The sequence below is a fragment of the Stylophora pistillata genome, chromosome 10 (genome assembly GCF_964205215.1).
Source record: "Stylophora pistillata chromosome 10, jaStyPist1.2, whole genome shotgun sequence".
NCBI classification, from domain to species: domain Eukaryota; kingdom Metazoa; phylum Cnidaria; class Anthozoa; order Scleractinia; family Pocilloporidae; genus Stylophora; species Stylophora pistillata.
The window spans coordinates 22204972-22226003 of NC_142528.1; the positions used below are offsets into that span (position 1 = coordinate 22204972).

The 21032-nt window shown below is 38.6% G+C and overlaps 1 protein-coding gene across 1 annotated transcript in view; it reads right to left on the reverse strand.

Annotated features, from left to right (window-relative positions):
- LOC111329923 (doublecortin domain-containing protein 1) overlaps positions 1-21032 on the reverse strand; it is a 31432-nt gene that overhangs the window by 2322 nt on the left and 8078 nt on the right. Inside the window, exons 10-35 of the mRNA XM_022934691.2 lie at positions 20708-20887; positions 19953-20229; positions 19154-19368; positions 18191-18340; positions 17020-17138; positions 15537-15914; positions 15245-15368; positions 14749-14833; positions 12858-12943; positions 12121-12176; positions 11790-11880; positions 10781-11027; positions 10135-10270; positions 9835-10032; positions 8201-8336; positions 7290-7363; positions 6984-7210; positions 6173-6243; positions 5631-5763; positions 4871-4923; positions 4330-4536; positions 3400-3582; positions 2269-2623; positions 1382-1483; positions 720-838; positions 174-275 (exon numbers count right to left, since the gene is read on the reverse strand). Of these exons, the coding sequence (XP_022790426.2) occupies positions 174-275; positions 720-838; positions 1382-1483; positions 2269-2623; positions 3400-3582; positions 4330-4536; positions 4871-4923; positions 5631-5763; positions 6173-6243; positions 6984-7210; positions 7290-7363; positions 8201-8336; positions 9835-10032; positions 10135-10270; positions 10781-11027; positions 11790-11880; positions 12121-12176; positions 12858-12943; positions 14749-14833; positions 15245-15368; positions 15537-15914; positions 17020-17138; positions 18191-18340; positions 19154-19368; positions 19953-20229; positions 20708-20887 (4104 nt within the window). The remainder of the gene's footprint in view (positions 1-173; positions 276-719; positions 839-1381; positions 1484-2268; positions 2624-3399; positions 3583-4329; positions 4537-4870; positions 4924-5630; positions 5764-6172; positions 6244-6983; positions 7211-7289; positions 7364-8200; positions 8337-9834; positions 10033-10134; positions 10271-10780; positions 11028-11789; positions 11881-12120; positions 12177-12857; positions 12944-14748; positions 14834-15244; positions 15369-15536; positions 15915-17019; positions 17139-18190; positions 18341-19153; positions 19369-19952; positions 20230-20707; positions 20888-21032) is intronic.

The following is a 21032-nucleotide window of genomic DNA, read 5'->3' on the forward strand; positions in this document are numbered from 1 at the left end:
ATAAACGCAATTCAAACAATTCTGATGCGGGTTGAACGATTAAATCGCTTTTCGTTTCCTTCCCAGCAGCGCATGACCACTTAACAAGAATCCCTCAATTTCACTTGAAGAACACTACCTTAAATAGGTAAGTAGATAAGCACGTCAATCTCCCGTGAGAGTATGTTGCGTACCGTTTTTGGTTTAGAGTAAAGCCTTCGTGTGGATTCCTTAGCACTTTTGCTCAACACAACTTCACTCTGACTTTGTCGCGATTTCACTCCATGCAAATGATTCTGAGGATGAAAACAATCAATATTGGTGATAGGATTGAGTGGAGTCCCAATTCAGTCTGTAATCATACAAGTGATTGACAAAATCGGACGACCGCGAAGCAGGAGTCCGATGTGTTACTGAATTACAAGTATGAGTAGAGTCAGAAGTGGACGACATAAAGTCAATTAAGTAACCAATTAATAAAAACTATGAAAAAATATAATAATAAAAATATGAGAAACAAACAAGCCATCGGTTGTACGTTTTCAGCAAAATGCACGACAACAGTCCCGCACATGAAGCGTATTGTCCAACTACGCAGACATAACGCAAGCATTGTTCCTTTTACAAGGACAGAACACCAACTTCCAACCGGCACAGCGAATGGAAAATAGATTGGGGTGTAACTGTGGGGTCTGATAAAGATGGAAATGAAGGAGCGAGGAGGCAAGCAGGCATCAAACCTTGAGTTCACTGATGGTCTCTTCCTTTCTTTCCTCAGCCCGGGTGGGTTCGTGCCACGCAACTGTCAGTCCAATCCCCCTGGGGGAGGATGGAGGACTCAAACCACTGATTCGTCGTCCTAAAAAAAAAATTATATAAAGGGAAAATCCCAATCGCCATGGCGCACAAATAATTTGTATTCTGGTCATAACCAACCGCCAAATCTTTTCAGGGAGTGATCTGCTGATCTAATTAACCGTTTAGAGGCCCTTTGTGAGTACAATCACAACGACAAAGTCTGCTGGACTTCTCGAACGTCGCAAAGAACCACATTTTTCAAGGCATACAAAAATAAGCCATCAAGAGAGGTAAAGCTCTAAGTGATTCTGCAAGTAGACTTATTCCGGTGGTAAAATGTGTCACAGAAACTGCACCACAACACAATAGAAAACAACAACAAAAACAACGAAAATAAACAAAAACAAGGAAAATAAACAAAAACAAAATCATCAATGATAAAAAACTCATTCAATAAAATCTGCGGAGTCAGGCGAAACGTAACGCCTTAAGGAAGTAAAAGACAAAAATGCACTTTTTTTAAACCCACAACAGTGTTTCGTTATTGAAATATATATGGAGTCCATAATATTTTCACAGTGGCCATAACTTTCACTCCACTTACCCTGCATGTGTCTCAACACGTGTTTCTCCTGGTCAAGGTACGCTTGAACCCAGGTTCTCTCTTCTCTGTGTTTCATCGACAGTAGATACTGCTTTTCAGCCTCTAAAAGAAGTCAAAATAGTTCAATTTACACAAAAGTGTACATTGAGTTGAACCATTAGGTAGTATATCATATTTTGAGTACGAACGTGCCCAGCTCGTTCCAAGTGGACTATCTCAAAAATAGTTCAAGTTACAATGGCGCAACCCTCTGGAACAGTCTATCTTGTAAAACGCCAAGTCAATTCAATCGCTCACTTTGTCTCAAAATTATAAATTAGACACACGGCATTCATGGAAAACAGGCTTTTAGTTGGTGAATAGTTTGCTAGTATTACACTGTATTATTATATTGCTGTGTCTCACAAGGACTGGGAACTACCGAATTCACGAATTTGATTGGCTGAAATCAATATTGAAAGCGGTCTAGATTTTCCCATCTAGACCGGTCTAGAAAAAAAAGTTACAAAGAATATAATGTTCCGTTACTTTCTAGACACAGCCATATAATAAACATCTTATTAACCGAGCTAGGTCGGTCTGTATAGGAGAATCTTGACCTCGGTCAAGATTCTCCCATACAGACCTACCGCTCGGTTAATAAGAACTAAGTAAGAAATTTGTAATTTTGTATATCGTAACCTAATCAATTTTTAGCGTTTACAAAGATAAAGATGAAAAAAATTAAAGCTCTCTCGCTCGGCGAAGACGGGACAAGTAGCGGGCGAACAAAAGCTTAGCAATTGCCAGTGGAAACAAGAGCGGAATACTATACTCCTGCCATCTTCGCGCACGCGCTTTTTCACTTGTGTCCATTGAGTGAGAGCCTGGCACAGGTTTGATCATACCTTCCAAAGGCACAAACGGTTCACCACAGGACACCCAGACATCAATAGGCCACCGAGCGTCCCATCTGGGAAAACCATGTTGATCTTTCCTGTTTATGATCGGCACAGGACCAGTGCGGCCTTCACTGATTCGGAACGTCACATTCCCTGAGGACTGTTCATCGTCGTGTTCACTGTCCGAGATGTTTAACTTGTCAAAAGCTTCTGTCTCTAACAGTTCTTTCTCCCTTTCTTCGGCTGCAGTTGATCTTGACTCCTTGGTTTTGGAAAAAGGGCGGTTTTCTGCTTCCACAACGTCTACTGCATGACCATCATGAACATCATGACCATCATGAACCAATCGCTCTTCAGGGATCTACAAAATACAGACGAACATCAGAAAGCAATAGATTTAACAAATGGTAAACACCACAGCGTACACTATTGAGTTATGGATGCACGCGGGAGGTTGCTAAGCACGAAAGAAGCGTAAGAGTCGCTCGAGGCGATAGCCGAGAGCGACTCTAGCTTCTTGAGTGCTTAGCAAACCTCCCAAGTGCATCCATAACTCAATAGTGTACGCTGTGGTGTTTACCATTTGTTTTATAACATAACATTGATACATTGTAGCTAAAGAGTTCCCGTTTATTTAACAAATCTTACGCGACCAGAAAAAACAAGCGCGCGCGGAAAAATAGTCTTTGCATTTGCTCACGTCAGCAGCGTACACCCATGGGCAAATGGGGAACGCTAAATTGACCAATCAGAGCGCGCGCTTTACTTTGGTTATGTTATAAATTCTGTTGAGATTCTTTACTCAGTAATCAATCATTCATTTGACCCCTTCGAGTGACTAGCATCTAATTTCTCCTTACTACATCACCCTGAATCGGCCCTTTGGCCGGCATAAATCCGTGTGGAAAAACCACGGTCCTTAAATTACTGTACGGAATTCAAACAGAGTTAGTAAGAGGTATTTTAAATAGGATGATATGTCGCCATTTCCATTCTTTAGAAGAAGATTGGAATTTGTGTTTATCAGTAGTACAAACATAGATCATTTTGAATTACTACACTCTTACTAGACAATCCAATGTCTGTTTGCATATCGGATCAAGTTAAACCATTCAGTGTTCGGAGAACAGAACTAACCTTGTTAGTTTTGCTGTCGAAGTTAGCATTCAGTTGTTGTGTTTCTGTGTCGTTGTCCTGCTCATTCCTCATAGCATATGGTCTGATAAGCTGCTGTACGTCAGTGATCAGTTCCCCACAACAAGTGTACAAGCGGCGAGCAGCTGAAGCCAGTCCAAGTCTCACCGTGCACTGATCAAGTAGCTACATCAACAAAGTCAAGAAAAAAAATTAGGTTTGCGCTGTTTCAGAAAGCAGTTGTTTTTTTTTTTTTTAGCGCAAAAAGCGATAGACAGTTGGTCGAGAATAGCCCACGCCGTGCTGTTTGTTGAAGAAAAACGCCTCACGCAGATAACAAACCTGGAACCGTGGGTGGAGAGAGGTAGTTGAAGAGGGGGGAAAGGAGGGGGAGGGAGGGGGGAGAGGGAGGGTGTGAGGGGAGAGGGGAGGGAGGGCGTGTTCACTCCAATAACACTGCCATACGATTTCAGTAATTGGTGATGCACTCTTACCCAAGATGCAGAATTTAGACTTGGCTTTTTACACTTAACCCTCACCCCCATAATAATTCTCCTTACCGTTTGCCATACAATTCTTATGATGTAAGTTCTGAGAATTTGGTATTGGATCAACTGATAATCCCCTAATTGACATTCATTTTCCTTTGTTCTAATCACTTGTCTGCTTGATATTGTATTGATAAGGTAAGGAGAAATTCTGTCTCGGTCACTCATCGGAGTTGAAGGTTAGAGCGAAATTTTTAGGCCAGTTGCGCATGCGATACAAAACTCTACAAGATCCTGTAGAGAAATAAAGTTTAATTCAAGAAGATGGAAATGCCTATTAAAACTCAAAGACCAAACAACCCACAAAACCCCTCTTAGGCAACAGGGAAAAACGTTTTCGAGAGGGTCACGCTGCGTTTGAACGATAGCAACCTGACAAACATACCGCGTGAATACTCGAGCCAATCATAATCTCCCCATGCCCCCTGCTTCCTTCGCCGTTCTTAAAGGCCCTTATTCTGACAGCAGGGACACTCTGAGCCATGTGCAGCTCGCGAGTTATGGTCCGTACGCTGCCTTCATTCCTAAGTCTCACAAGTTGATGCTCCCACAAGTCCAGTGTGGCTTCTGCTTCAAGAGTTGATAGGTCAACCTGTTTAACGACAAAAATACACGAATTGACGCAAGGTAACATAACATCGCTCAAGGGAAACACGAGGAGGGCTGTATTTTGTCACAAGAACACAATTCTTAAACTTCCAATAAAAATGGAAAAAAAAATTGTGAAATTATGAAGTACATTTGCTATCGCTCATTACAAAGAGCTTATGTCCACTAGATTTTATCTAAAGCGGAGGGTCTTTTCTTGGCATTAGATCATGTATCTAATGAATTTTTCTTGGATTAGATCATATATCTAATGAATTTTGCGCTATAGAAATGATAAAATTATTATTATTATTATTATTAAAATTATTATTAGTTACCTTGCTGTTCAAGCACTTGAAACAACTGCTCAGCCTAAACCCTTTCTCTTGTGCTGGAAGAAAAGAGAGAAACCTTTAAATGAACTCCTTTGCTTTTGGCTGCCAACTAAAAAGAGAAGTACCAGTAGAGAACGATGAGAACAGTTCTATCACTAAGTTAGTCGTCAATTACAGTAACTATGACTTCACTTCTGTAACTATGCCTGGTTTTCCTTTGTACGGAAAATCCAAGACGGCAGCGATTTCACTGTTTCCCGACCAAGCCAGATTTTTCCGTCATATGAAAACTTGAAATAGTGGAGATACCCGACTGTCTGGGATGGTGGGCGACAAATCGGGAAAATCGTGAACGTTTCTATCTTCTTGACGCGTCCCAGGTTACTGTTATGATCAGCGATCACTCACTGTCGGGTAGATTGGGGATAATTCAGCCCACTACAAGTCTTCAATTGATTATTACTAGTACCGCCGAGTCACAAAGAAAGTAAAATATGCAGGGTGGACGACTGGCGATCTCCCGATATATCCGAAAAATCTGGCACGTTCGAGAAACAATGAAATCACTGATCGTCGAGGATTTTCTCGACATGTGAAAACCAGGCTTAGGTGACTTTAAAGAAATAATGTGCTCAGCGAGAAAACAACGGGAAGCCTTCAATAGAAACTGCTTGCGGAAGGCCCCTTGCGTTAATCTCCTCTTCCGCTACTCAAGGATAAGAAAGATCATCAAAAATCGAACAAACACTGCCTTAAAACAAACCTGTTCCTAACGCACAGGCAAAGCCTCTGTGATACTGATGAAGTCTCTGTAGCTTGTGTCTCCCTCTTGACACCTTCCCGCAAGCTTCACACAGGTAAGTTTCTTTAGATGTACCAGCCATGTACACATAGCCCTACAACATAAAAACATGCTTCAATAAATTGGCAGGTTCTGAATCGACACACTTTAGAGGCAACCTGAAGATATTCTCGAGCACTTATATCAGGAAATTCTTAAGGGGCTGTGATAGAAAACTTGGGGTCCGCGTTCTGAACTATCTTGAATTTAGCTAATACTATTACCCGAGCGTTTATTTTTGCGAACAGTGTCAGGAGGACCGAAAGCTTGCGGTGGAAGGACAGTTATTAAATAAAAACAACCCTCCTAAAAAGAATACAGAAGGCCTTTGATGTTTGGGTAGCTTGCAACCGGAATTGTTGAGTAATGCATATGATTTTAAAACGCTTTGAGTTTCCTCAGGCTAGAAGGGTTGTGAGATTGAGAAGAAAGAGAGAGAGATTCTTTTCCCTCGATGTACTTACAGGCTGTGGAACTTGCTGAGGTCCAAGCACAGCGAATGTACACACGTTAGACTTGTTAGCAGCAGTAATTTCTAAAACATTTCCATGGAAAAAAAAAAAAAACATATGCACCAACCCTAATCACTTGCCTAAATTAGTAGCATCGCCGTTGTTGCATTGTTGAGTCAAAGCTTAAAACTACAGAAGCATTTATGAAGAATTAAAAGAGTCAAAAACTATTCTAACTTTGTTATATGATGCTCCGTAAAAACACAGCGGTAAGACGTGTGACAGTTGTAGAGGCTAAGTGGCGTGCTTTAAGGCTGAAAAAACCAAGATGTCTTGAAAACAACCGCACGACCCATTAAGTATCAGTTTTTTAAAACTATATGTATAGTAAGGCCAAAAACAAAATGGTAAATCAGCGGAAAACCCGTAATTAAATAAACTTTGCGTAGGAAAAGTTTCGAGTTTTCCTTTCCTCTACTTTTGTTTCCCTTTACAGATTTTGACATGAACGTATTAATGCTTTATCCTCCTGTTTGGCATGACCGCGGTCGTTTCTTATGTTTTCCTTAACAATTTTTACGGGAAATTTGCGCGCGGCCGGCCAGAATTGCGCATGCGTGATGTTTGACCGCTGTGTTCTCCGTAACTGGCTTTTAGTTTATTCGCACCTTTTTTCGGCATTAGGCGCGGAAAATGACGCCAATATCAAAACTAGAGGCGAGTTGGTATTATCTGTCACGTTTCCCGCACTACTCAAGCATGATACAGTTGTCTTTACTGAGATACAGCTGCTGTGAGTTTAATCAAATTGAGTTAACTGTACCTCTGTTTGTCGTATCTGCAGAAAAAGCCTCTACAAATCCAGTTATAGGATCATATCTCCACAACTGACTGGCATTCCCATTAGCGCAGCCCTTACGATGTGCGACAATCACTGCTGCTCCTTCAAAACCTTGCGCTGGGGAGTAGTCTAGGTTAAATGGATCATTCCCCAGAGGAGGGGTGGTGACTGTTAACACAAGCTGCGGGTTGGAGCGCTGGTATATGGAACTGAAACAAACCACACAAATGACTGAGCAGGTAATTTGATTTACTAAAACAAACACAATTTTAGGCTTAATAAGCTTACCCATCTTCAGCAATAACCCATCTCTGAGTAAAATCCTCCACCTTCTTTTTACAAAGAATAACTTCAGCTTTTCCCTTCAAAGATAAAAAATGGTAAAAAATATGAGTCACCTTTTTAGGAAGAGTTTTATGGGAAATTAATAACCTGACGAGGGAATTCCGCGTAAGATTGCACGCATTAGGAAAAAAGAAAACAACAATAATATTGTTTGTCTTTATCTTGAGCGCGAAACAATATCACTTTGCCTCGTTTTCAACTTCCAATTCCACGCCAAATATCTCACTTTGTTTACTTATCACAACGCGAGATTTTATTCAAGTAATGTGATTCCAATAAATAGTGTACGAGAAGTCTGGCTGATATACGAGAAATCACTGCAACACAAGCCACCTTCATGTCTGTACTATTTCGTATAAGTCTACTGGCATTCTATCATAAATGCTACAATCTGATCGGCTAAACTGCTCGCTACCTATTCTGCGATAAACAGTGGGTAACTTGAGAAGCAGGTGGCGTCAGCTGTTTGAACACGAACCTGTCTCATTAAGTTTTGAACTACTGATAGGTTTAAACCAAAGAAGTTTTTAGTTGAGTGTCGAAAAGTAAAAACCAAAGATATCTCAGCGATCAATCAGAACACAGGTCTGTTATCGTTAACCAATGAGAACTCAAAGTGAAAACAAGCAAACTTCTTGAAGCGCGGGAAATTGCGAATGACAAAGTTGTGATTTTTTTCAGTTTTGCATCTGATTGGTTGGGACGATGGAGCGAGGGTGAATCAACATTCTTGGTATGTGTTGCAAATGAGTGCTTGTGTTGGTTAAACTGTTCCTCTGCCGTGCAATGGAGAAAACAAGGATACTTAAACAACTCCCTCAACAAGTGTGAATGTCGATAACTCTGAATTGTACCTCATTAGCAGAATCAGTGAGTCCTAACACCAGGGGGGTTCCCTTAAGGCTGATAAAGCCATCATTATTTAAAGACCACCTCTGTCGTTGGCAAGGGTCGGCTGGCTTGGCATCCTGAGTCTTAAGAACCTGGCGTCTGAAATGTGAAAAGAACATTCTTGAAGGAGCTAGAACATTGCTATACGCGATAAATCAATTTGAATGATCTTTATTCAAACTGCAAACGTGAAAACTGGCCTGGGAACATCCTAAACAAGGATAAAGTCTGGTTTTAGGAACCATCCTCCACAGGTCAAGATACAATTTGAAATATATGAGCCGGCTTCTTACAAGCTCTTCCGAATGCGATTACGTGTTTTTGGTTCCACGACATTTTATTTGAGGTGTACCTGTTGAGGCACTCCCTTCAAGATGCACTGGGTCTGTCCTCGAAAAGTCTGAGATTGCGTGACTCTTTTGTTATTCCACGTTCGTGACTCAGTTACTGTTGCCACGTTCTTATCAAAATTTCGTGTAGTAACTCCGATGCCTCAGTGAACCCTTTATACCCTTATGTCAGTATGCATATTCTCCATACTATTTTCTATACATCTTCTAAGGTGCTCACAAGGAGAATTTGTTTAGTTATCTATAGTTTACAGAGCGGGCGAGAGTTCTGTATTATCTCGGTAAAAATTATAGCTGCCATCTTTGATATTTATAGCAGAGTAAGGCAGAGGAGAGAAAGAAATTTGTACCAAGGGGGTGGCGACGGTCAAATATGACCAGTCGAATAAACGATCGCGAGAATCTTAACGCAAACTCCCCTAATAAGACGACTGCAATGCAGGCTAAATAATCTAGATCTTCTTCAGTTGGTGATATTTCCTTTATTCTTGTGATCTTAATGTGTGATTCGGGGTAGATATTGTAAGGGGAAATGACTCTTCAGACGAAATCTAAGGAGTCAAAGGGTTAAAAGTTTTAAAACTGAAATAAAAAGTTTTATGTAATCTAGCTGCAGCTTAAAGGGGAACTGAAGCCTAAAATTGTTATATTGTTTGCATTCATTTCTAGTTAGCTTTAGAGGAGTAAGATAAAGTGTCGATATTCATTTTCGTTCACTTCTTGTTTTTTACGAGAAAATTCGATTTGAAGTTGCCTTTTTCCCGCTTTTGGGGCTGTAAGACCGTCGGCTCGAAATAGGTCAGCAGCGGTTGTTTATGACGTCAGTGGTGGGGAACCAACTTAAGAAAAAAAACTGTTACTATTTCATTTTCGTAGTGAATCCCCATTACAAGTCACACAACTTCGATAATTCCATAACCAAACCAAATTTCTGTAGGAGTAGTACGGGTTTATTATCTTTCTTCCCCACCAGTGACGTAAGAACGAGCTAAAATGACCGCTGACATCGCTTTTCTGAGCCGCCGTACTACGAGGCCAAAATACCACTTTAAAATATTTTTCCGAGGCGAAGTTGGGCCCAAAGACTGAAAAAAAAAACCCTCGAACATAGCTATTTGAACTATAAGCTGCAATTTAAGAATGGTTCATTTTTAGGCTTCAGTTCCCCATTAAATAACCAATAATATAAGATCAACAGTTATAACCTAATGAAGGATTACAAATGTGCGAGTTGAAAGACAGGTTACCTAAATTTCCTCTGCAGCTGTCGATCAGAGAACATCACTTCATCGAAGAAGTCTTCGTCATCCTTATCGTCTACTGATGGGTCATCCTTAAAAGTCTTCTCATTTTCCCACGGCCATCGTAAGGTCTTCAGGCGCTGTTCAGCTCTGATATGAGATCGTTCGTGAGCATTTAAAACATGGCTGTACATGTCCTCACGACTGGGGAAGAAAATGGCGATGAAACGCAAATGAATTAGTCATATTAGACAACTTTTGCTTCAAGACCAAAACTTCCACTTAAGAGTTTTTAGCCTAGCGTACCTTTCTTCTTCCACAGATAATTCTTGGTCAGTTTTCTCGGAGGCCAGTTTTTCTCGTTCATCAGAGCTCAGGGCACATTGCGCTACACATACACGAGAACCAGTGGTAACAGATCCATCAACTTGAAGGACGAAGTCTGCAAAAGCCAAAGACCAGCGGGTAATAAGATACCAGACCAGGTGTCGTCCACTTAATTTTACACAAGAACTCTTAAAGGAACTGGTAATTTTATTTGTAATTTAAATGAGTAAAACTATAAAATTACAAAGAGACTCTAGCAAGCAACCACCACCACATCCCCCCCCCCCCCACGGAGGAGGGGGTGAAAAAGCTTGAAATGGTACGGGCGTATTTGTAACAAACAAATGAAATACGACGCCTGCGTTTAAAACTAACCGAGTAACGGGTCATTGGTTATCGCCTAGAGCGAGGGGGATGATAAAATTTACCCGATCCCCTCATAAGGGTCAGTAAAATATCCCCCACAAACGGCAGTCAATTTCCTAAAGTCCCCCTGAACCCCCCCCCGTTCCCCCTAAAAACCATGTCACCATGTGACTATGTGATCACCCCAAAATCCTCTTTTCCCCTCTCCCCCCGCCTGAGCGAATAAATAACGACTGGTCCCTAAGAAAAGCAAGTATACCTGAAGGTTCCCTCAAGGCACAGAACTGCCTAATGTGAGAGATATCAGCTGCCAGGTTTGCTAGCACTGCTCTTCTTTGTTGCTCAGAGTAAGACAGCTGTGGATCGCTCCAGGGTTCGCCGCACGTGACGTAGACCAGTTGATTCCTCTCCAGCTCTGATAGACTAACAACTTCTTTGCCGTCTTCAGTGTAAAGTCTTCGTGCGGCAAACGGCAAACCAACTGCCTCAGTGCATCTATCAAGGAACTGTTGAGTGGTAGCGACTACGTATCGGTAAATCTGTTTTAACTTGAGTGCAGTGCCGTTGATTATTGTCTGTGGTAAGACCAGCTTATCAAAATGTAAGGGCTATATGAAACTGTGAAATAAAATTCTTTGGAGTTTGGTTTGAACCCTTTTTCAAAGACAAATTTAAAGGACTATTCCAGAACTTTCCAAGGACTCAGACTAGTTTTTCCAGGGCATCAAATTTTACTTTAAATCCTTTCCTTCTAAAGATTTCAAAACCAGTTCTCCTTACGTTCTACATACATTTCTTATAACGTAAATACTGAAAACTTTATTGCTTGAGTTAAACAGATTTCCAGGACTTTCCAGGACCTGTAGTCTTTTTCCAGGACTTTCCAGCCCTGGTAAATGTCATGAAATTCTAGGGCTTTCCGGTTTTCCAGGACCCGTAAGAACTCTGAGATTAGTGTCGCCCAATAAATAAAAACAATTTAAGGTGGCTCTGACCATTCACACGTCTTTTTTCTTCAACTTCCGAAAAAAGTTACTTTAGTATGGTCAAGCTGGCCATACTAGCAAAAACACTGGAGTCACCAAGCTCGTGGGAAATCAAGTAAGACACTGGTGGAAAAGCGCCACTCTTTGTCTTGTCTAAATAAGGACATCATGAAAAGCTGTGGCAGTATTAGCTTGTTTGGTCTGACGACTGAGTCTGAGATTTTCATCAAGACTGGAACAACATTGCAGTAAATCCTGATTTAAATAATCTATAAGACAAACCAGATCTAGCTCAAGTCGTTTGTGATCAAGTGGATGACAAGAACCAGCTGAGTCTTCACCAGAATGTTCATGTTTGCCCAAAGTAGCTCTCCTGAAACACAGACACGTATTTATGGGATTTATTGAAATAGCAATAGCTGTTTAACCCTAAAGGAGAGCTCAACAAGAACAGAGTAATCCGGACAAAAACAAGCTACACATGGACTCCAGATTACATGTTAAAGTTTAACATCCCAACAGTGGGACACAAACAACAGTATAGCAAAGTCATTAGCATTTCATAATGATCTTTTCCTTGTAAAAGGAGCTCCTTTTCTCAAAAGAAACTCACCTTTTGTGTTTTTTCAAAGGGCTCTTTGGACTTGTGCCATTGACATCATGTAACATCTGAAAAGAAAAAAAACCAACATGAAAACCTAACACTGGTACCACAATGACTGATGTGGGAGGGGGGGGGGGGGTGAGGCAACACTTCAACATGCAGATCAAAAAAATTGGACAAAAAGCAGTACTTTATAGATGACAGAATTAAGAAGAATTCAGATGAAGCACAATTTAGTTGAGTACACTGAGGAACAGTCTCACTTTACTCTGTTTTAAGTCAGGCGATATAGCATTGTACTTAGCCCTAATTACACCCTAACATCAGTAATTGCATATTCTCCATACTGTTCTCTATACATTTCCCAAGTACTGACAAGGAGAATTTGCCAAACGATCAAGAGCTACTTTAATAAGTGATCATTTCCTTTATTCTCCTGACCTAACTGTTTGATTCAGGAGTAATATTGTAAGGAGAAATTAGATGCTAATCACTCTTATGGATTAACCCTTTAACTCTCAAGATCTGATTATGAATTCTCCCCTCTAACTGCTAAACATTTCCTTGTAAACTGATGACCAGAATTTGGTGTTCGATCAAGATAACAACTTCTACCTGATAAGTTTGAGTATTCTCACTACCTGTTTGCTGGATCATATATGTATATTATAGGGAGAAGTTACAGGTTAATCACTTCAGTTAGTTCAAGGGTTAAAGAGTTAATTATGAGTGATTGAGAAACTCACATTTGTCAAGTCTGGACCAACAACTATAACAGCTCTGCAGTGATCTGATTCCCCATTTTTCAATACTCGTAATCTGGCCGGGGTTCCTGTGAATATAATAACAACAATAATAATAATAATAATAATAATAATAATAAAATATTTATATAGCACCTATCCTTTTCAGTGCTAAGCGCTTTACAATGCTTTAAAAAGGACTAAAATCGTATAACTAATATATATATATATATACATATATATATACATAATAACAAAATTACAAAATGGAGAACCTAGGATAGTTCATAAACTTGCTTAAAAAGAAAGGTCTTCAATCTAGATTTGAACTTGTTTACATTGTTGATTGATCTAATGTCAATAGGTAAATCTTTCCAAAGTATAGGAGCAATAACTGAGAAAGCCCTTAAACCATAATGTTTTTAAGTTATAGGGTTTGATAATAAGACGCCACTTGTCTGAAGATGAGTGAAGGTACCTCGTAGGTTCATAAACATGAATTAGGTCAACCAAATAATCAGGAGCTAAATTGTTGAGTATCTTAAAACAAATAAGATCAACACAAAGAAAAATAGAAGAATAGACTGAAACACGAAGAGAACTGTTATCACAAACAAATCCCGACATACAATTACCCCTATTAAGAATATTGCTAGGTAATAAGTCAAAGACCAATACTACATACTTAGTTAAATGCAATTAATAGGGCCTCAATTATTTTACTAAAAAATAATATTAACGATTGAAAATCACTTCTGACAGAAAATATGTCACGCATTTATTGTAAAGATGGGAAGAGTCCAAGAAACGACAAATAGTAATCAGTTAGCACTGAAATAATATATCAGAGGCTAAGTTTAACACAAACATTTACATTGTATATCACAACTGAGGCAGTTTTAGTGATCATCAAGACAGACACTGGAAATTACTGTTTAGTACTTACGCATATCAGACAAGAATTAGCTTTATTGAAGTGATGAAGCCACACAATATACTGTTTTAAAATGACAGTTGGACAAATCTCTCCAGAGTAACACCATAAAGCATAGTCTTTTCTTGTGTAGGGACCACAAAAAATTGCTTGAAGACTGAATATTCAATTTTAAGTTTGGAAATTTCTTAATTTCAATTTGCTTGCTTGTAACATACAGATCAACATATATGCAAAAATCACCAAGTGATTAATAATTTATGTCAGCCTTTAAAAGTCAATATGCCATCAAAGGCACCTGCTAAACAGATGGTTGTAAATTAACTGAACACAAATATTATATTTGGTTCTGTTATTCAATATCCATACAGGTTAAAGACTCATTCAGTAAATATCTAAAGTTACTGTAACAAAAACAGAAATCATTTCACCAAATTCTTCAGGCAAATAATTACTGAGCTTTTTGGCAAAATTTAGGTTTAACTAATGTTAGGGGAAAAATTCAAATTGTTTTTCTCTTTCATGGTCACAAGAAAAATTTACTGAAGGTTTAATTTGCTGGTATTAATGAAGATAATTAAACACAATTCTATATCCATGCCACACTTTCAGAGTAAAATCAAAATTGGTCCATTAACATACATGTAACAAGGTCTTTATAAAATAATAATCTTAAGAAGTTCAGGAGGATTTAAAATATATTTGTTAAATTCATTTGCTTCCATGGGGTCAAATTGCCAATAAACATACACAAAAAAATGAAGGGAGAAAGAGAAAATACTAATCTATTTTCAAGATCCAAGTTGAGTTACACACATACTTAAGCACTGACAAGGAGTTGTCATGTTCATTTTTAATAGCTGTACATTTTTTTTTCTCAGGGACATTCTGTAACTATACTTCTCTAATGACTTTTCATGGTAAACATGTATGACAAACATTAGGAAGCTGATGTCCTACCTGCTGTGATGACTTTCTTTTGTGTGGCCTTCTTGACTGGTGGAGCAAAAGGTAGCAAGAAACCCTCCATGGGCCAAGTAAAATCCTTTTAGTAGAGCAATATTAACAAAAAGTCAATCAAGTCAAATTGTTTATCTTCAGTGAAACCTCTCTACAGGAGCAACCAAGACAGACTTTCTCCTTACAATATCAATGCAATATCAAGCAGACAAGGTATGAGAATAAAACCAATACTAAATTCTCCAAACTAACATCATAAGAATTGTATGGCAGACAGTAAGGAGAATTACTAATGAAATCTTGGCAGTGACAGGGCAAATCAATTATAACATCTCTATAAAAACCAAAAAAATTCATAGTTCATAACAAACAAGCATTTTTTTTAATTTGCATAAATATCCTTTTTACTGTTCAACAGCTGAAAGCCCAATCAAGTGAGTGGTTGTATGGTGAAAATCTAAAACAAAAAAAGGGGATAATGTTATCCTTTACATACAGTGTTCCATGTTCCATCCTCATTCACTGGCCAGGAAAGTGCTCTCTTATTCCACTCAGGATTAGAAACAGTTGAATATTTCCACTGACCAATATTGGACAAATCTTCTTGTTTCATGGCCCATCTAAATCATGAGAATAATAAAGAAAAAAATAAACAACAATTCAGTATATAAGTATACCATTGAATTTAGAGTAAAACTACTCTCTATATTAGGCAGAATTGATACTGCATGTGATTTAACTCCATGCTATTGTGGAATACAATGCTATTTTCTTATTGGGCAACTTACCTTTGAGTACCATCACCATGCTTTTTGGGCAAAAGTACAACTGAGTATTTTTTACCAAGAAACTCATCTTTAAGTTGTCCAAGCCCTGCCTCAGTCTTCTCCTCCGTCCCATTAGATGAAGATGGGCTGAGCTCCATGCTAGCACCCTCTGCGAGGAAAATCTGATCCCCCAGTCCAAATTCATCCATTAAATTTAAATTTTCCAAGCCAGATGATGCCTCTTGCTCTTGAAGGTTGGCATTTGATGGCTTTTTATCTGAATCAATATCTTTAACATCACGGTCTCCAATATATGTCAACACAAGACTTGGTTTTGAGAGGGAGTAGATCTGTCCTGTAGGACTGAATCCCCACTGTTGATTGGGGTCACTAGGATTCCTGGTGTTATTACAAAAAAGGAATAAATTTGAAGATAGTGAAAAACTTTAGGATGACCTTTGAATTCAATCAGTGTCAAAATTAGTTAACACATCATGTTTGAAGAGTTTTATTTAATAATATGTAACGAAAAACAGTCCTGGTTGTACCACACTATAAATCAATTACTAACCCCCTCCCTCCCCTCTCAATTTTGGCCAAAAGTTCATGGAATCATGATACAACATTGTTTTTGGGGGAAGGGGGCATTAGGTTAATTAAACGAGGGCAAAAGAGTTAAAATTGAAGTAATAGGGGGTTGAAGAGATCAGTGTGTCAACAAATTTGTTACCGCTTTGTAATAAATGAAATAGAAAATAAATCATAAAACTGAAACTACCGGTGACTAAAACCCCTTTTCACAATCTTATGTTAAAAGAAATAAATTTCCTTTGACCTACAGGTGAAAATCAAGTAAAGCAACAATCCTTGCAGGTGTGCTGGAATTTAAGCAATTGCAGAAAAGAAGCCTGCAAAAATTTACTTTAAGCTTCTATAGGATTCAAACCATGGATCCCAGAAACTAGTTGAGTGGTACTGCCTTTGAGCTTTGAGCTACAGTATGTGAAAGAGGTATTACTTTCAAGTCAAAAAATGAATAGGTGATGTTATAAAGAGTGCCCCTCTGAAGATAACTGTGAGTTGTGCAGTAGTGCACTGAGATTATAGTTTTATAGAGAGCTCTAAGATGAGAGGATAGTTATTGTAATGGTTATTGGTATCGCTGTGTAGTAAGATTATTATGTCAGGCAATAAAGTAGTTGAATTGGTACAAGTTGTATCTTTATCATCACGGGTTTATTACAAATCAACTTAACAGCCTGCTCCCAGTTGGCTTTTTAGCTCAATTGGTAGAGCGCTGCACTGGTATCGCAGAGGTCAGTGGTTCAATTCCCGTACAGGCCTGATTTTTTTTCAGGTCTGATTTTCGCTATTGCATAAATAGCGCTCTCTACTGTGAGGATCGTGCATCATTTGTATCTTTCTGTCAGTTGAGAAAATACCATAACAATGATTTCGCTTAATACTCAACCCGGGCCACAGGGAAACTACTAAGAGTTCTCACCTTTTTGCAACTACCACAGGATAACCTTCCACAACTGTATCTCCATTTGTCACAGTAATGGCATGTTCTGACCTGGACAACGCTAACTGTGGCATGGCCTTACTGTGAATCAAACCACTCTGAAAACAATTGTAGACTACAAGTAAAGATCTAATAGTCGAGATATATGTAGTTCAACACACAATTAGCAAAAACTAACATTGGTTTATCTTAAAAATAAAGTAAAAAAAAGGGGGATTTAACAGTGGATTCTCCATGAGGTGGCTCTTCTTGTCCACTCTTAGAAAGTTGGGTTTTTGTGTGGAGAGGAAAACCAGAGGACCTAAAAGAAACCCTCAGAACAAGGATGAGAACTAACCACAAACTCAACTCACATGTGACACCACCTCCAGGGATCAAACCCTGGCCACAGTGGTGGGAGGAAAGCACTCTCAAAACTGCACAATCCCTGAGCTCCTCAAATAAAATATTTTAAATAATTCCTTATGTGAGGGCCATACTCAGTGGCTAGAGATGGGCCAGGAAAAGCTGTACAGCCCTACTAAATGAAAAATTCCACAAGAGAGAGGTCAATGAATAAGCAGTGGTCACAAGATGAATAGTTTATTAACTGAGTTGGGTGGGCCTTGACAGATAATGGGGACCTTAAGCAGTCAGGATGGTAATGCAGAAGGAGATGTCAATTAAAATATGAATTCATATTTTAAGTATGAATTTTGCAAATGGCTGGATGTGTTTACTATCTTTCATGGTGCCATATCTCAACTTCAGCATAACCTATGTGGGCAGTGTTGAGTTCCAAACGGAAATCTTCTCAGACCATGCAAATTTTGGTGATTTCACATTGTTGTTTGGGAGAGAACAGCCCACTGGTTCTTCCCATTAGATCTTTTCTTTTGCCACATCCTTGTTACCATCATCATTGTGTTTTGCTTATTTTCTAGGTCCATAATATTAATTTTTTGGTACTTGGTAGTGATGTACAGACCAACAGCAATGTTACATATAGTTAACCATAGCCACTTTACCTTTTATTACCAATTAGCCCCATCTAACTCAGTCAATAGGTACATTACATTAATAAATTTGCTTAAGAGTGAGTGTTAAAAAGAATAAGACCAACACTACATAATACGTAGCACACGTACTTTTGATAAATATTGGACTATACCTGTGTTACAACCCATCCTTGTGGATCAGGAAGCCAAGAAACTTTATCTCCTTTCTTCCTCTTTTCTGTCACAGAAAGTTCTGGGTAAAGCACCAGGTTCTTGTTCTCTTTATACTGTAGGAAACAGCCATTCTCGTCCACCCGCATCATCTGGTGTATATAAAAAAAAGCAGAACATAAAATCATTTTATAACTTAATGACACAGTTTTATAAATGAAGGGAAGATCCAAAATTAAACTCAAGATAAAATATTTGGTGAGAAAGGCAGTATTTACCATTATAAGAGATTGGGAAAAAATGGAAGAGAAGTTATAATAAGGCATGTAAGTTTAACAACATTCAGGGGTATCTGAGGCTGCCGTGGGGTGACTATAAGGGGCTTTGACATGAAGGATTGGTATTCAAAGCTATCCAATTATGAAAGTTTAGCAATTTTTTCATTTAAAAAAAATGTGCTTAATACAAAATAGCCTCCATTTGGCCTGAAAATATGCAAAGATATTTGTCTGTGGATATCTGTTTTGTGATACAATCAGGAAGACTACGGGCTTTAAGGATTTTCAGATATTATCAAGTTTTATTGGGGCATATTTGTAAATGTGATGCATTTAGACCAATCATGCATATGTGCAAGCAAAGATATTTGATAGATTATAATAACTAGACATATTTAGCACCTAATAATTTGAATATATCAACAAAGTTGAGATGGTAAATTAGCCATCGTTACGATTATAAAAGCTGACGTTTAAAGTGTTGGCCCTTCGTCGGAGTGAATAGGGGAATTGTGGGCTGTGTGTGCTTTTAAAGGCAGAAAAAGGAGCTACGTGATTGGTGGGAACACGGCAAAGAGAAAAACACGAATAAATTAGTGGAATGAAAAGTGTTCGTTGATACCTGTGGGATTTTAAACTGCCAATTTGAATGATGAGCTTTTGTTCAAGAAAGTATTTAGCACCTACCTGCAGATTTTGAGCTTGTGAGAGTTCACTACCAGGATTTAGCAGATTGACGAGGTGACGTTTGCTGCCCGACGGAAAGCCATTAACTGCTCTCCAGAGAGAAGCTTTTTCCTTGCCTTTGCCTTCATCATCAAAACTCTCTCTTTGAACCATCTCCTTCTCACCCCACAGTGACAAACATGTAGCTTTGTCTAAGCACAGCTGAAGAACAACAACTGCAAAACAATCCCAAATATGGAAAAAAAAATGATATTTCAGATACACAAAGCAATTCGTTCTGTGAAACACCTTGGTTTGTATAAGCTACCCACAAGAAACTGTTAATCATTTAACCCCTATGACTGTCTGGCTTCTTATTTCTCCATCACCCTTCAATCAATTAATGTACAGGTCACGAGAATAAAGGAAGTGATCACTACAGCAAGAAGCTGTTGATTGTCAAACAAATTCTCCTTGTCAGCACCATGGGAAATGTAAACAAAACAGTAAGGAGAAAATGAATGCTACCGATAATTTCAAGATGGAAAGGTTAAAGGAATATTATTCTAGTCTTGCAGATGATGATTATTTAATTTAAATTTAGTTAACACATGCTACTGACTCTCCATTTCATTTAGCACTTTGCTCTGCTAAAGGGCTAAAGCTAGCTTATAATATAAGCTTTTCAAAATTTTACCATGTTGGATATTTAACCATCTAGAACTTGACAGTGACAACAGCCTTAGATTTTTACAGACTCCTGTTGTTTTACTTGTAGGAAATGAGTTTTATCTGGAAACTAATCTTTCTTAAAATTTACCATGAGGCGGTTTAAAGTCCTCCCCATATGACAACCATATGTGTTGATCATACGTCAAATCGTGTACATCAGTGATCTCCTCTCCTTCCCTAGTGAACACCCTTTTGGCGATCCTCCTCCCAGCTGGCCCACCGCTGCTATCAGACACCTTCTGACAGCTGGTACATGCGTCGAGAAAACGATGCATTAACGCCTTGTCACCCTGAATCCCTTTCTCTGCTTCATGTAGATTGAAGTAAACTATCACCCCATCACCCGCAGAACCATTTTCATATACCTAATGATAAGAAAAAGAAATTACTCAATAGTTTAAAACTAAATCATTAGAAAATTAATTATGAAACAGTACAATAATGGGCCTGAGCTAGATAATGCTATCCAATGGATAAACTGCTATCCATCAAGTAAGCGTTAACAAAAAGAACAGTGCAATTCACCATATAAGAATTTATTCATTTGATAGCATTATTCACCCTTTGAACAACCAGGGCGTAAGCTATAATTCATTACAAATGATGTTGCATGACTTCCAGTAAGAAAAGTACGGGGTTTTTTTATATGAGGCATAATTACTTGGTAAACAAGCTAATAACAACATTGAATGAAATTAATAAAATTATATATAATGATGAAGACAAATTTGATGATGATTTGACAATGAAAACAGTGGTAATATAATGACTGCAAAGTGTCAAAGAAAGTGATAATCTGTAATAAACATGCTACTCAATCTATTAATAAAACTAGTAGTTCACCTTTAGTTTCAGTCCCTGTTTTCCTAGCAGTCTGCTCTCAGGGGCAATTTGTGACAAGTGCTGATATCTGTAGTTTTCCAATACTGCTGATACCTCTTCATGCGATGCTGCTTCCACCAAACCCAGATGAGACTGTAGTGTTGGTATCACACTTGAAAGGTCTGTTATGTGCTGGTCAACCTTAAATATATCATAATTATAACGAGACTCAGCATGACTATGAAAGATTCAATTTCAGAAGAAAACCCAGGTGTATATATTGCTTTCACCCTACTGCGGGAGACACCTGAAATGATGCTGAGTGAATCTTGAATGGACTAGCATC